The following is a 16,560-nucleotide window of genomic DNA, read 5'->3' on the forward strand; positions in this document are numbered from 1 at the left end:
AGGTGCACTATGGCCACAGAAGCCGATGCGCCAACAACTACAAAAAAAAAAAAAAAAAACTTCATTTATCCTGAGTACTCTTCTTTGTGCTTCGCTATCCAGCCGGGCCACTGTTTCCTCCAGTGCTCCGATAATCATACTGATAATAGCAACATCATCAGCATGTGCACAGAACTCTACTGTCTTTATGCCTATGTGTCCAGTCACTTCTAATTTTCTGATAGCTGCTTCCAAAACCAAGTTAAATAACACAGTAGAGAGTGCATCACCTTGTGTAATGCAAGCATTAATGTCACCTGATTGTCTATTTTCACTACTACTTTAGAACCAGCCAGGGTTGCTTTTATGAGCCTAACAATCTTTGCAGGTATGCCCAAGAGAAGGAGATCATTTATCATTTCCTCCCTGTTGAGGCAATCAAAAGCTTGTTTGAAATCTACTTATAGGTTATATAAATGTATATTGCACCCAAATGCTTTTTCCTATATCTGCCTCAAAATGAAAATCATCTGGTCAGTTGTTGAATGATTGGATCTGAAACCACACGGATATTCTCCAATGATTTTCTCTGAATATGTTGCCAATCTGTTATAGATAACTCTCGACAAAACCTTGTACGTTACTCTCAGTAATGTAATACCTTTGTAGTTAGAACAAAGAAGTTTATCACCCTTCTTGTGATTGGCCCTGATTCAAAATGTCCATTCATCTTGGATTTTTTACTCTGACCATATTAGTAGTATCAAATTATGTATTCTTCTCCATAGTGTCACTCCACTGTTCTTGAGCAACTCTGCAGTTATTCTGTCAACTCCTGGTGCTTTAAAATTCTTTAAGCACAATAACTTTTAAAATTTCTTTGAAGCTAGGATCTTTATTGTATGGTTCTAATGTAAAGTATAAAAGCTGTTTTGTTTCAGTCTCATATCTCCTGTCAAGATTCTCTCAAAATACTCTCTCCACCATTTCAGGACCCCCCCCCCCCCCTCTCTCTCTCTCTCTCTCTCTCTCTCAGCAAGTTTCCTTCATTATCTCTACATGCAGTAACTGGCACTAATATGGGTTTCACAATTTCAAGCTTCAAGTAAGCAAAGTGGCTGTATTGCACCAGGTGTATCCCCTGGCAACATGGAGGGTCAGCCATTCTGTTTGAAGTGAATGTTACGCCTTGACCCTGCTTGCTTTGGTTCATACCTGATCACCTCCAGTACACTTGCTGCTGTGTTTCTGACCTTGCACTTGGGAGTATACCTGGGGGAGGTTCCTTACAGTCCCACCATCTTGAAAGAGCAAGCAGAGAGCTTTGTTTGTTGAGAAAAACTAGACTGTGTTGAAATTTGATCCATTTGGCAGATATAAGCTAGTCTGTAATCAGGTCACAAAGGAGGTTAGGCAGATTACGTGAAATCTTTGGCAAAAGATGCTAAGAAAAACAGCAAGGATTTCTTTACTTATATAAACTCTAAAAGGAAGGGAATGAATCTGATTGGTCCACTTGATATCAATGGTTCGACTGTTGATGATCCTGCTCAGATAGCAAACAAACTGAATGAGTATTTTGCATCTACATTCACACATGAGAAGTTATTAAGGTTTGAAAATGGCAGAAGGTTATCAAATTGTAGCAGGGTGCTTAATGATTTTGTAATAACTGAGAGCAAAGTGGAGGAGAAATTGTTGAAGTTAAACATAAGAAAGGCACCTGGGGTGGATGGGATCTGTCCAGTTATTATTATTATTATTATTATTAGCAATATAGTACAAGGAAGCCTGAGGCTTATGCTGCACCAGCCAAAAAAAAAATAAATAAATAAAAAAATAATTTCCGAGTTACCCCGTGCGTGCGTGCGTGCGTGTGCGTGTGTGTGTGTGTGTGTGTGTGAGAGAGAGCGAGAGAGAGAGAGAGAGAGAGAGAGAGAGAGAGAGAGAGAGATCTCACCAAAAAAGAGAAGAATGATGATATCCAGCTCAGGACCCTGGGTTTGCCAAGCCCATACTCACCAGATGTGAGCCCCCGGGGTGTATATTAAAGGAGGCGGCAAAGCAACTAAGCAAACCCTTAATTATGAGAACATCCTTGGACTCAGGGGAGGGTCCCACGGACTGGAGATGTGCAAATGTATCCCCAATTCACAAAGGGGGATCGAAGGGTGACACGAGTAATTACAGACCAGTTAGTTTAACTTCTGTTCCGGGTAAAATAATGGAGTCACTGGTTAAAGATGCATTGCAGGATCATCTAGACAAGACTGCAGCAATAATTCAGACACAGCATGGGTTTGTTAAGGGAAAGTCTTGTCTGACAAATTTGATAGGATATTATGATGTGGTTACAAAGGAACTGGATACAAAATATAATTTAGATATCATATATTTGGATTTCAGGAAAGTTTTTGACACTGTTGCACATGGAAAACTATTGTACAAATTGGAGCAGAATGGTATTAAGGGTAAGTTGCTACAATGGATAAAAGGATGGTTGAGTGGGAGAAGACAGAGGGGGGTAATTAATGGGTGCTGCTCTTCGTGGACTAATGTTATTAGCGGAGTCCCACAGGGTTCAGCGTTGGGTCCTCTGTTGTTTTGTATATTTATCAATGATATTGACGAAGGTTATCAGGCTTAGTGTCGAAGTTTGCAGATGATACAAAGGTTGGCAGGGTTTTTAATGGCAGTGTGCTACTGCAACAGGATCTAGATAATTTTGGCAGATGGGCTGAGAAGTGGCAACTGAAGTTTAACCTTGACAAATGCAAAGTACTACATATGGATAGAAGTAACCCCAGAGAAATGTACGAACTGTGTGGTACTACACTTAAGGTGGTAGAAAATGAAAAACACCTGGGAGTAATTGTGCAGTCAGATATGAAGTTTTCTGAGCAATGCAGACATGCTGCTAGGGCAGGTCATGGGGTTTTGTCAATGATATATAGGAATTTTGCTAGCAGGGAAAAGATGGTGATTGTCCCTCTGTATAAGGCAATGGGCAGGGCAGGACAGGGCACGCCTTGAGTACTGCGTACAGGTCTGGAGGCCCCATTTTAAGAAGGATGTAGATTTGCTTGAACGTGTACAGAGAAGGGCAACAAGATTGGTGAGGGGAATGAAGGGATCCTAAATATCTTTATTGCAGGGCAGTGATTGGTTACATGATTGCTTGATACAACAATTCCCACAACAGCGACAATGCCAGGGGTTTAACATTAAATAACTTATACAAGAAAAATTACTTAAAACATATATTAGGACATAAAACGTATAATTACATATTTTACATATAAAATTAATATTAACACATAAAATGAAGACACATGAAAGGATGATGACAGTCACTCGGTTGAAGACGAAAGCTGGTCCCTGATGAAGTGTCGTCTGTACGATTTGTCCTCTATGAACTTTTTGTAGTCCACATCTATCTCTTGGACGTTGTGGAGCATCTCCATGGGCAGGAATCTATCCCTTATTCTGAGCCTCCATGCCACAGACTGCAGAGAGGGGAGGGATTTTAAGGGTTTTGGGGGATCCTCCAATTGCACATCTGCCAAAAATTTGGCGTATTGACTTCACCCGCTATCATTTTAATTGACACAAGCAATCGGAGGGAAAATATCCGTTTGGAGACTTTTCTGTAATTTAGAAGTTGGGTGATATCTGAAGTATGTATGAGTGGTGGCAGTTTATGCTTGAAGAGGACCCACCGAAGGAGCCAGTACTCATCAGATGCAGTGGTTTTCTTTGCCGACGCCCAGATTTCTGACCCGTAGGTGATGGCTGGCTGCAGAAACTGGTATATGTATTGGAGTGTGTACTCAGGCTCTGTGACATGAAGGAGGTGTTGTTTGGCAAGCCATCTTGCTCTGCAGACCTTGTTGCGAATGTCTGCAACATGCTGTTTGAAACTGAGTTTAGGGTCGAATGTAACGCCGAGATCTTTGTGCTTGATGACTGGGGTGATGGGGGTTCCGTGGATTTCCAGGTTTAGTCGCGTTGGGTTTGATTTGAGGGAAAATACCATTTGTGCAGATTTTTTTGGATTTATCTTAAGAGAGAACTGTGCCAAGTATGTAATCAGATTCTTGAGGCTGTTGATTATGTTTTCAGAAACAGAATCAGGTTGGGTGGTCCCGTTGATCCGATAGAGGAGCTTCAAGTCGTCTGCATAACTGATAAATTCTGTTTGCTGACACAGGAATGGGTGGATAGCAGCTGTAAAGAGGAGTCCTGAGAGAACTCCACCCTGGGGTACACCTACACAAACTTTCCTTGTGAAAGATTTTTTATTCACAGTAAAGTGAAGGACCCTGGTCGTAAGTAGCAACTTCAAGAATTCCAGTATATTGCCTTTTATCTGGTATCCATCCTCACAAAGTTGCAGGAGGGGCTGGATGTCTGTGCTGTTGAATGCAGACTGGATATCTAGATAAACAATTGCCATCTCAGCCCTATCTTGTAGAGCCCCCAGAATGGTGTTGGTGGTTTGAAGTAGGTTGGTAATGGTGGACCTGCGTTTCAAGGCATAGTGAATGTATGGTGATTCACATGGCAAGAGAGGCTTAAGTTCTGCAAATTGCAGTGGCTGGAGACTAGACACCTACGCGGTGATCTGATTGAGGTGGATAAGGCCTTGAATGGGTTGAGCACGCTGAATTCTGGTGGGATCCTTCCACTTGTTCAGATTACGAACCTAAGGGGGCATAAATTCAAATTAAGAAAAGACAGATGTAGAATAGATGTGTAGAAATTTGCCTTTAGCCAGTGGGTGGTTAATTGCTGGAACAAACTTCCATCTGTCGTTGTGGAAGTTGATAGGTTAAATAAATTCAAGGAGGAACTGGACAGGCATTTGGAGGGAATGGTATGATTTTTTTTTTTTTTTTGGCTGATGCTGCATAAGTTCATTCACTTGCTTTCTTGCATCACATGCCACTACTACTACTAAATCCACAATATCAGTTCCAACAATGCTTTAGCCTCCCAACTAGCAGATATAGCTGTCTCATACATTGAAAGATGTTTGTGACAAACTTCAGAGTTCACAGAGTGGACCTGTTTCATGAAAATCAAAATGAATTTTCATGAACAATAAGAACTTACATGCAGTAGGAGTAATAACCATGCTTATTATAGTAGAAATTGCAAAAATTAAAATATAAATATACAATAAATATGCTTTATATGAAGAATAAAAAATAATGTAATGCAAAAAAAATACATTTTATATGCTGACAATGATATTCAAAAGATAATGAGTGCAACAGTTATCTTGGAGGCAAATTGCTGCTATGGATAAAGGGGTGGTTGAGGGGGAGAAGACAGAGAGTGGTAATCAATGGACACTGCTCATTGTGGACTAATGTTATTAGTGGAGTCCCTCAGGGCTGGGTCCATTATTGTTTTCTGTATTTATAAATGATATTGATGATGGTATATCAAGCTTAATGTCCAAGTTTGCAGACGATACAAAGGTTGGCAGGGTTGTCAAGGACACTACTGACACTATGCTGCTGCAACAGGATCTGGAAAGGTTGAGCAGATAGGCTGAGAGGTGGCAAATGAAGTTTAACATTGACAAATGTAAAGTACTACACATGGGAAACAGCAACCCCAGAGCAACGTATCAACTCTGTGGTACTACACTGACAGTGGTAGAGAATGAAAGGGACTTGGGGGTGGTTGTGCAGGCAGATATGAAGTTCTCTGAGCAGTGCAGACGGGCTGCAAGAGTAGCTCATGGAGTATTGTCAGTGATATACAGGAATTTTTCCAGCAGGGATAAGGAGGTGATTATTCCCTTGTATAAGGCAATGGTCAGGCCACACCTAGAGTACTGTATACAGGTCTGGAGGCCTCATTTCAAGAAGGATGTAGAGCTGCTGGAACGAGTACAGAGAAGGGCAACAAGATTAGTGAATGGAACAAACGGGTGCTCTTACGAAGAAAGGCTTAAGTTTTGCAAATTACAGTGTCTGGAGACTAGGCACCAGCGAGGTGATCTGATAGAGGTGTATAAAGCCTTGAATGGTTTGAGCATGCTCAATGCTGATGGGACTCTTCCTCTAGCTCAGAATAATCACCTGAGAGGGCATAAATTCAAATTGAGGAAAGACAGATGTAGGATAGACGTGCGGAAATTTGCCTTTAGCCAGCGGGTGGTTGGTTGGTGGAACAGACTTCCATCCCTTGTAGTGGAGGTTGATAGCCTAAATAAGTTTAAGGCTCAGCTGGACAGGTATTTTGAACGAACAGAGGGGTGAAGTGGGTTTTTTTTTTTTTTTTTTTGGCTGATGCTGCATAAGCTTGCTTTCTTGCATCAAATGCCTCTGCTAATGCTATCCATGAGGATGATTTAGAGATAGATGTGAAGTCATCCTAAAGAGCTATCTGAGAAAGTAGTTTAGAAGAGTCTTCAGAGGAAGAATGTGCAATTGCAATGTTAACCCATTAAGGATACTTGCTTTGTCTTACGTTGCATATCCCTGTTGGTTTTCTTATAAAGGGCCTTGTTAGTCCTAACAGCCTCCAACCTTCTTAATTTTAAACCGTGCTTTGTCAAAGGGTCCACATCAAACACCTTGTTAATTAGGGCAAAATCTCTTCCAGTGTCTTAAACTATAGCTAACCTTTTGAATCCCATCATTTTTATCTTCCTCATTTTGTTTACTTCATTTTCTTGAGATAATTGAAACCTTCTCCCACATCATGTGCCAAACTTGAAATCTTCTATAGCTTTTCTTACTGATGAGATGCCTTTCAGTTCTTTCACTCTATCATGCAACAGTCAAGAGTCAAAGAATTTTCAGCTACAGAAAATGGATAAGTTTCTGATAAGTATTTGCCATTTTATTGAACTAATTATCATATTCTGTAAGTACCTTTATAGTCGTAACCATGCCCCTTAGTTTATTTTGAGTATAGCTAAAGATTTTGTTGGTTACTACTTAATATACTTAGAACCTTTGTATTGTTCGAAACATGCCGCCTTTGTTATACGGAGCTCTAAAGTTCAAATCACATAGGTTGGAGTTAGTAGGATAATTTTCTTATATATTGTAGTTAAATTATAGCTTTCAAGCGTAATGGTACTGCCTAATACATATACAAAAATACAATATCTTTATACTTATATAATATACATACATTCTGAAAAGTATGTGTATATAGTAGTAGTAGTAGGGGCATATGATGCAAAAAAGCAAGCTTATGTAGCTTATCACCCAAAAAAAAAAAAAAAAAAATCCTTGGATTTATTTAAATTGTCAACTTCCACAACGACAGGTGGAAGTTTGTTCCAGCAATCAACGACCAGCTGGCTAAAGTCAAATTTCCTCACATCTATTCTACAGCTCTCTTTCCTCAATTTGAATTTATGACCCCTCAGGTTCGTAATATGAGCAAGAGGAAGAATCCCACCAGAATTGAGCCTGCTCAACCCTCGCAGGTGCCTAGTCTCCAGATGCTGCAATTTGCAGAATTTAAACCTTTCTTGGTAAGAGGACCCCCTTCGTTCCCCTCACCAATCTTGTTGCCCTTCTCTGTACTCACTCTAGCAACTCTACATCCTTCCTAAAATGAGGCCTCAAGACTTGTACATAGTACCCAAGGCTTGGCCTAACCATTACCTTATACAAAGGGATAATCACCTCATTTTCCCTAATAGCAAAATTGCTGTATATCATTGACAATGCCCCATGACCTACTCTTGCAGCCTATCTGCACTTCTCAGAAAACTTCATATCTGACTGCACAATTACTCCCAGATCTTTTTCATTTTCTACCTAAGTGTAGTACCACAGTTGGTACGTTCCTCTGGGGTTACGTGTACCCATATGCAGTACTTGTCAATGCTAAACTTCAGTTGCCACTTCTCAGCCCATTTGCCCAACTTTTCTAGATCCTGTGCAGTAGCACACTGCCATTACTGTCATTAACAACCTTGCTAACTTTGTATCGTTTGCATACTTGAACATTAAGTCTGATATATCTTCATCAATATCATTGATAATATACAAAACAACAGTGGGTCCAACACCGAACCTGGGGGACTCCACTAATAACATTAGTCCACGAAGAGCAGCATCTGATGATAACCACTCTCTGTCTTCTCCCACTCAACCACCATTTTATCCATTGTAGCAACTTGTCCTTAATACCATACTGCTTCAGTTTGTACAGTGGTCTTCCATGCGCAACAGTATCAAAAACTTACCTGAAATACAAGTACTGTATATGATATCAGAATTATTTTTTGCCTCTAGTTCCTTTGTAACCACATCATATTATCCAATCAAATTTGTTAGACAAGATTTCCCCTTAAACTCATGCTGTGTCTGAATTATTACTTCAGTCTTGTTGAGATGATCCTACAGTGCTGCTTTTCCAGTGACTCCATTATTTTCCATGGAAACTAACAGGTCTGTAATTACTCATGCCACCCTTTGATCCCCCTTTGTGAATTTGGGATACATTTGCACGTCTCCAGTCCGTGAGGACTTCCCCTGAGTCTGAGGATGCTTTTATAATTATGGCTTAAGGTTTGCTTACTTCCTTTGCAGCTTCCTTTAATATAACTGGATAGATCCCATCCACCCCAGGTGCCTTTCTTATGTTTAACTTCAACAGTTTCTCCTCCACTTTGTTCTCAATTATTACAAAATCATTAAGCTCCCTGTTAGAGTTTAATAAGCTTCTGTCCTCCACTTCTCTACAATATGGTGGAAATGTAACATATGCTTGGATAAACACCGTTCATGAGTAATTGAAACTAAGATCTTAAATAGGTGTACTATACAAAATTTCAATTTGCAAATAATTAGTATTAATAGTGGCAAATGATGGAATATAGCAAGTTTATATAGCATCAGCCAAAAAAAAAAAAAAAAAAATTGTTTCACCTATCTATCCTCTCCATTACTTTGTCTAGTTGTTCCTTGAATTTATTCAAACTATCAACTTCCACAACAGCGGATGGAAGCTTGTTCGAGCAATCAGCCATCTGTTGGCTGAAGGCAAATCTTTGCACATCTATCCCACAATCATCCCTCCTTAACCCAAATCAGTAGGAAATCTGCTTGAACAAGTCATAGCCCCAAACACCTCAATCAAATCAACTTGCAGGTGACATGTCTCCAGATGCTGCAATTTGCAGAATTGAAGCCTTACTTGGGAAGCGCACCCTTTGTTCCCCCTCTCAGCACCCATTCCAGCAGCTCCACATCTCCTCTTAAATGAGACTCCAGTCCTGTATGCAGCACTCAAGATGTGGCCTGACTATTGCTTTATGCATTGAGGCAATCAGCTCCCCATTCCTTCCTGATAGCAAAATTCCTTCATATTGACAATACTCTAGCTGTTCTGGCATCCCATCCACACAATTACTCCCAAATTCTTTTCAATTCTCCACCACTCTGAGTTCAGTACCACATAGTTGACCCTGGGATTACTGCTATCCATATGCAGAACCCTGCATTTGTCAATTTTAAACTTCATTTTCCATCTCTCAGCTCATCAGCCCAAATTTTCTAGATCTTATTGTAGCAAGCATACCTTTGCTATGTCATTAACCATCCTGCCAACCATTGTATGGTCTGAAGACTTAGACATTAATATCATTATTAATATCTTCATGAATATCATTATTAAATACTGAAAACAACAGTGGGCCCGGCACCAAACCCTGTGGAACTCGAGTAATAACATTAGTCCACGAAGAGCTGTGTCATTGATAACTAATCTGTCTCCTCTCCCTCAACCAGCCCCTTATCCACAACAGCAGCAGCAACTTGCCCAAATTCCCACATTGCTCCAATCTGTATAGCAGTCCTTAATGTACAACAGCATCCTGGCGCCTCTGTAGCCAGGTGGGCAGGAGCAGCAGTGCATAGCACACGCTTCTTGATCTAGCCCGGGGTTCGAGCCCGTGACCACCGAATATGGAGGATGCGGAAAGGTCAGGGAATGACCACCGCATATTCCTGGAGCAATATGGCCTTAGTTGCTAATGCTCCTAAAAACAAAATAACAACAACAACAGCATCAAAAACTCTCCTGAAATCCAACAGCTTTAATTAAAACTGTTAATACTGATGAAATCTGTGAATATCAACAGCTTACTATTAATTACTTGCACTTCCATGCATACAGATATTTTAGGAAGTAAAATTTTTCATTTTTCTGTTTAGTAAGCATAACAAGAAATAATATTGTATGATGATTCTTGATACTAAAAGCTTCATATTCTATCAGTTGGACATACATGTTCAGAACCTTTTAGAACATGCTAAAAATAACCAACAGTTATTTTCAGCATATTTTATTCTACTCACAGTTCATATTCAAAAACTTCAAACTACTGTTCTGAATTTCTTTTCCTCTCATGTTTATTAGCATTAGTAGTGGCAGATGATGCAAGAAAGCATCGGCCAAAAAAAATCCAAAAAACTTCCCACATCATCTGTCCATTCCCTCCCTTAATTTGTCTAGTTCTTAAATTCATCAAATTACTCAGTTTCACAACAACAACAGCAGTTGGAAGTTTACTAAGACTACTCTTTTACTCCCTTAATGAATTTCATGTGCTTCTCTGCATCTGTTCCAGCCTCTACATCCTTCTTAAAATGTGGCCTAACTATTGCTTTGTTCAGTGGGATAATTGCCTTCTTATCTTGGCTAGCAGTTCCTGTATATCATCAAAACCTCACGAGCTGCCCTGGTACCCTGTCTACACTGTTCAGAGAACTTAATATCTGCCTGCACAATTATTTGGAATTAATGCTATGCAGTAATTCCAGATTAACTTCAGCTGCCATTTCTCAGCCCATCAGCCTAATTTTTTAGAAAAATTTGGCTGATAGGAGAGATTTAAATTTTTGTTGTAATATTTTCTGAATATTACAACCATAAGAAGTTTATTTTTTCAGGAAAAAGTCTTGTATATTATATATGAAGTTATTAGTTTTGTAAAACAGCCTTATATTTTTGATGTCATCCATGTTTGCTTTTCTGAGATATAAGCAGCTGAAATATTTCAACAGAAATGGCTGAATTTATCTATTACCTTTCAGGGAAACCATTGAAGAAAGTGAAGAAGATATAGAACAGCTTGAGCAAAAATTGGAAAAGGTAAAAACTGTTTGGTTTTAGAGTTTATTAAATTATGAACTGCAATAGTTAAATTAGTTCATTATAAAAGAAAAAAAAAAAATGTAGCAAGTGATACTGATGAACTGGCAACGGTTGGACATATTTGAAGTATCTCGGTTAGGCTCTGGCAGTTGCTATTTTTCTCAGCGTACCCCATTTTGAACTTTTGAACTTTCTGTCCATAAAAAATATAATAAATTATTTAAGTAATTCACTTAATAATAAAATTTTAAGTGCACAAAAATATATATTGTCTTTTTTTTTTTTTTTTGTGGTAGTTGTTGGCACATCAGCTTCTGTGGCCATAATTCACCTCCCAAGGTTTTTGCAGTGCTTTGATCCAAGCCCGAGGTGGGATTCGAACCCGTGACCTTTGGGTTGTCAGGCAGGCACTTTACCCACCCGGCTAGCCCGGTTGGCTATATTGTTGTCCGTGTTGGTACTAATGATGTTAAGCCTAGGCAAACTGAGAGGTTTTTCTTTATATTAATAGAATTTTTAATATGTTGAGAAAAGCCATGAGGTAGGACTGAATTTTATTGTGTCTGGAATTTTTCCAGGCATGGTTGGAGGGGATTAATGATGCAGAGCCTGTGCAAGGCTCATTGTTTAGAATTTCGTGTTAGCTGTTGTTGTTGTTGTTATTTGGTTTTTAGGAGCATTAGCAACTAAGGCCATATTTCTCCGGGGATATGCGGTGGTAATTTCCTGACCTTTCCGCATCCTCCGTATTTGGTGGTCACGGGCTCGAACCCCAGTCTAATCAAGAAGCGTGTGCTACACACTGCTGCTCCTGCTCACCTGGCTACGGAGGCGCCTTTGTGTTAGCATTGGCATTAGTAGAGGCATATTATGCAAGCAAGCTTATACAGCATCAGCTAAAAAAAAAAAAAAAAAGCACCCTCCCCATTTAACCCATCCATTCGCTCCAAAAGTTTGTCCAGTTCTTCCTTGAATTTAATTATGATATCAACTTCCACAGCGACAGATGGAAGTTTGTTCCAGCAATCAACCACCTACTGGCTAAAGGCAAATTTCCACACATCTGTTCTACAACTGTATTTCCTCAATTTTAATTTATGCCTCCCCCTCAGGTGCGTAAACAGAAGATTCCATCAGAATTGAGCTTACTAAATCCATTCAGGGGCCTTATACACCTCAATAGGATCACCATGCAAGTACCTAATCTCCTGACACTGCAATTTGCAGAGCTTAAGCCTTTCTTGGTATGAGAAACCCTTTGATCCCCACCAATCTTGTTGCCCTTCTCTGTATTCATTCCAGCAGCTCTACATCCTTCCTAAAATGCCTCCAGACCTTTATGTAGTACTCATGGTGTGGCCTGACCATTGCCTTATACAAAGGCATAATCACCTGCTAGCAAAATTCCAGTATATCATTGACAAGACACCATCAGCTGCTCTGACAGCCTGTCTCCGCTGCTCAGAAAACTTTATATCTGACTGCATGTCTTTTTCATTCTTCACTACCCTGAGTGTTGTACCACACAGTTGGTACGCCACTCTGAGGTACGTTACTGCTACCATATGCAGTACTTTGCATTTGTCAATGTTAAACTTGCTATATGTTGCAAGTCATATAATGTACCCATATGCAATACTTTGCATTTGTCAGTGTTAAACTTCAGTTGCCCCTTCTTTGCATATGTGCCCAACTTTTCTAGATTCTGTTGGAATAGCATACTGTCATTAACAACCCAGGAAACCTTCCTATTGTATGCAAACTTGGACATTAAATCTCATATAGCTTCATATTTATCATTGGTAAATATAGAAAACAACAGTGGCCCAACACCGAACCCCGGGGAGTTCACTAATAACATTAGTCCACGAAGAGCAGTGCTCACTGATTACCGCTCTTAGTCTTTTCCCACTCAACCATCTCTTTATCCATGGCAGCAACTAGCACCTAATTCCATACTGCTCCAATTTGTACAGTAGTCTTCCATGTGTAACAGTATCAATAGCTTTCCTGAAATCCAAGTATATGATATCAAAATTAATTTTTGCATCCAGTTCCTTTGTGACCACATCATAGTATCCAATCAAATTGGTCAGATAAGACTTCCCTCTAACAAACCCATGCTGTATCTGAACTATAACTGCAGTTTTCTCTAGATGATCCTGCAGTGCTTCTTTAATCAGTGACTCCATTATTTTCCCTGGAATAGAAGTTAAACTAACAGGTCTGTAATTACTCATGTCACCCTTGATCCCCTTTTGTGAATTGGACATACATTTGCATATATCCAGTCTGTGGTGACCTCCCCTGAGTCCAAAATGCTCTCATAATTATGCTAAGGGTTTGCTTACTTCCTTTGCTACCTCCTTTAATATAACTGTATAGATCCCTTCCAACCCAGGTGCCTCTGTGTTTATCTTCAAAAATTTCTCCTCCATTGTGCTGTCGGTTATTACAGAATAATTTAGCTCACTGATAGAATTTGATAAGCTTCTGACCTCCACTTCCGTATAGAATTCCTTATGCGTGAATGCAGAGACAAAATACACATTCAGAATGTCAATACGCAATCAGAATGAAACAATCTTATTCATCTCCTTCCTTCTAGAATTTACATCAGAAAAGGAGTCTCTGTTGCTTTTCTTAGATGGGGGGTGATGCTTTTTTACAGATGGGATGTATATGTATAGAAAGCAAGCAAGCAAGAATATTTGCTGATGCTATCCATGCAAATTTGGGTGATTCATAAATCTGCTAGTGTGGGTGACAGCCATGAGCAAAGCTGGAATTGATAGAATCAATACTGGAGTTTTACGTATCCGTCTAATGACATGAATGTGCTCTGTGTCCATCCAGTGATAATTTCTTGGCTTGTGATATGCATATTTGCACAATTTGTTGGAAAAGTTCAGTGAAACCTATTTCACTTTTATAAAGCTTTTGAATTTGTTTGGGTCTTATAAACAACCATTTATTCTAAACACGCTTAAAAAAAAGATAGCAAAGATGTTATGTTTGCTATCTTTTTTTTGTAGTTAGGTAGGCAGTTATCTCTCAGACTACTCTGAAGAAGAGACTGCTACTCAGGAGAGACTGCTTCTACGCTTCTACAGGGATGGGATGCACTTAAATAGAAAGGGTGCAAGAATATTTGCTGATGCTATCGAGGCAGTGTTAGGTGGGTCAGAAAACTGCTAGCTTGGGGGGGGGATTCACAGACTAAAAGATTAACAGTAGCCACAGGTAGAGGTGCAAGTGATTCTTGCACTGCTTCTATTAGGTTGGAGGATGGGGTCTGGGGTTTTCAGGGGCTGGTAGGAGTCATCACGGAACAAATAAATACATGGGCTGTGTTACGGTTACTAAGAATAAGAATAGGTGCATTTACACCAATGCTAGGAATATAGTAAATAAATTTGATGAATTTGAAGTGCTGGTCAAGACACCAAAGGCAGATATCGTTGGGATATCAGAAACATGGTGTCACACAGAAATAAGGAATGCAGAATTGGAATTTGGTGAGAACAATGTGTATAGAAAAGATAGACAGGATAGGAAGGGAGGAGGGGTTATGCTGTTAGTTAAGAAACACATAAAATCTAAGGAAGTGCATCCAGTTGACCTAGATGGTCAGTGCAATGTTGAGTGAGTATGGTGTGATGTAAGCACTGGGAAAGCAAAAATGAGAGTAGGAGTGTGTTATTGGCCTAATGACTGTAATGAGTACAACGAACAACTGTACAGAGAAATAGAGTGGGCGAATAAGTCAGATTGTCTAATAATGGGGGGATTTTAACTTCCCAGATATTGACTGGACCTTGTGGGTTGGTCACTAGCACACTAGCAAGAATTTTGTGGATTTATTGAATGATTGTTTTCTACAGTAGTACATTAGAGAGGCAACCAGAGAGAGTAATACTCTTGATCTGGTTATCAGCAGTGATATTTATGCATTAAGAATTTTCAGATAAAGGAACCACTGGGTGACAGTGATCAATGTGTACTGATGTGGGATTTACTTAAAGTTATTACCACCATCAAGGGTAAAGGGAAGGGTTTTTGTTTCCTTAAAGGTGACTATAGTGGTCTCAGCCAGTTTTTAACTAGTATACAGTGGGACCAACTGATAATATTACTGGCAACAAATTCTAAATCTGAAGCATTCAAAGAAGTAATCTTGGAAGCTACTAGGCTTTTCATACCGATTAAAAAAATATTTTTCAAGGTTTAGGCATAAATGAATGTCAGATGAACTAATGAGACTTATGGCAGAGAAGAAAAATTCATGGGATGCATATAAATTATCAGGCGACACAGAAGCCTATGATAGTTATAAGCTAGTCTGTAATCAAGCCACAAATTAAGTTAATTAAACAAAGGCAGATTGCAAGAAATCTTTGGCAAAAGATGCCAAGAAAAACAGCAAGGACTTCTTTAGTTATATAAACTCTAGAAGGAAGGAGATGAATCAGTTTGGTCCACTTGATATCGATGGTTTGACAGTTGATGATCCTGCTGAGATAGCTGATAATGTGAATGAATATTTTACGTCTACATTCACACATGAGTAGTTATTAAGGTAGGGACGTTTATCAAACTGTAACACTGTGTTTAATGATTTTGTAATAACTAAGAGCATAGTGGAGGAGAAATTGTTGAAGTGAAACATAAAAAGAAAGGCACCTGGGGTGGATGGGATCTATCCACTTATATTAAAGGAGGCAGCAAAGGAGTAAGTAAATCCTTAGCCATAATTACAAGAGCATCCTTGTACTCAGGGTAAAGGGTAAATTTGTGCCTAATATATTTTGTATGTATTAATTATTCTGATTATCACGTATATGTTTCCGATTTTCAAGTGTCATTTAATTTTTTAATTGGTAAGGTAATAAAGGGTAAATTTGTGCCTTATATATTTTACTTTTATAGCCTGTGGATAATATTCCTCCTATTTTAGCTAATTAGAATTGCTGTTTAATTGAATTAAAATTCAATTCACAAACGTGATCACAATGACCAGCACTTACCACACATCGTATAGTAAACGGTACTTTACTAGTGAGTCCATCGTAACGTGATTTTTGATTGCACAGTGAACCAGTTATAAAGCGGGGCTCCATTGTATTTTTAACTATTTATGCGAAACTTCGGATAATTGGGGTAGACGCTTAATCGGGCCAAAATGCACTAGACCCAATGTGTCCCAAAACTGGAATCGACTGTATAAGACAATGGTCAGACCATGCCTTGAGTACTATGTACAGGTCTGGGGGTAATTGTGCAGTCAGATATGAAATTTTCTGAGCAGTGCAGACAGGCTGGCAGAGCAGGTAATGGGGTATTGCTTGTGCCTCCGTAGCCAGGTGGGCAGGAGCAGCAGTGCATAGCACACGCTTCTTGATTAGACCGGGAAGTTCAAGCTCGTGAGCCACCAAACAC

At 39.4% G+C, this 16,560-nt stretch overlaps 1 protein-coding gene across 1 annotated transcript in view; it reads left to right on the forward strand.

Annotated features, from left to right (window-relative positions):
- Positions 1 to 16,560, forward strand: part of CenB1A (Centaurin beta 1A) — an 806,494-nt gene that overhangs the window by 9,344 nt on the left and 780,590 nt on the right. Inside the window, exon 2 of the mRNA XM_090384002.1 lies at positions 11,061 to 11,118. Coding sequence (XP_090240128.1) covers positions 11,061 to 11,118 — 58 coding nt within the window. The remainder of the gene's footprint in view (positions 1 to 11,060; positions 11,119 to 16,560) is intronic.

This window comes from Mastigoproctus giganteus, chromosome 10 (assembly GCF_048544385.1).
Source record: "Mastigoproctus giganteus isolate SK-2022 chromosome 10, ASM4854438v1, whole genome shotgun sequence".
NCBI lineage: Eukaryota > Metazoa > Arthropoda > Arachnida > Uropygi > Thelyphonidae > Mastigoproctus > Mastigoproctus giganteus.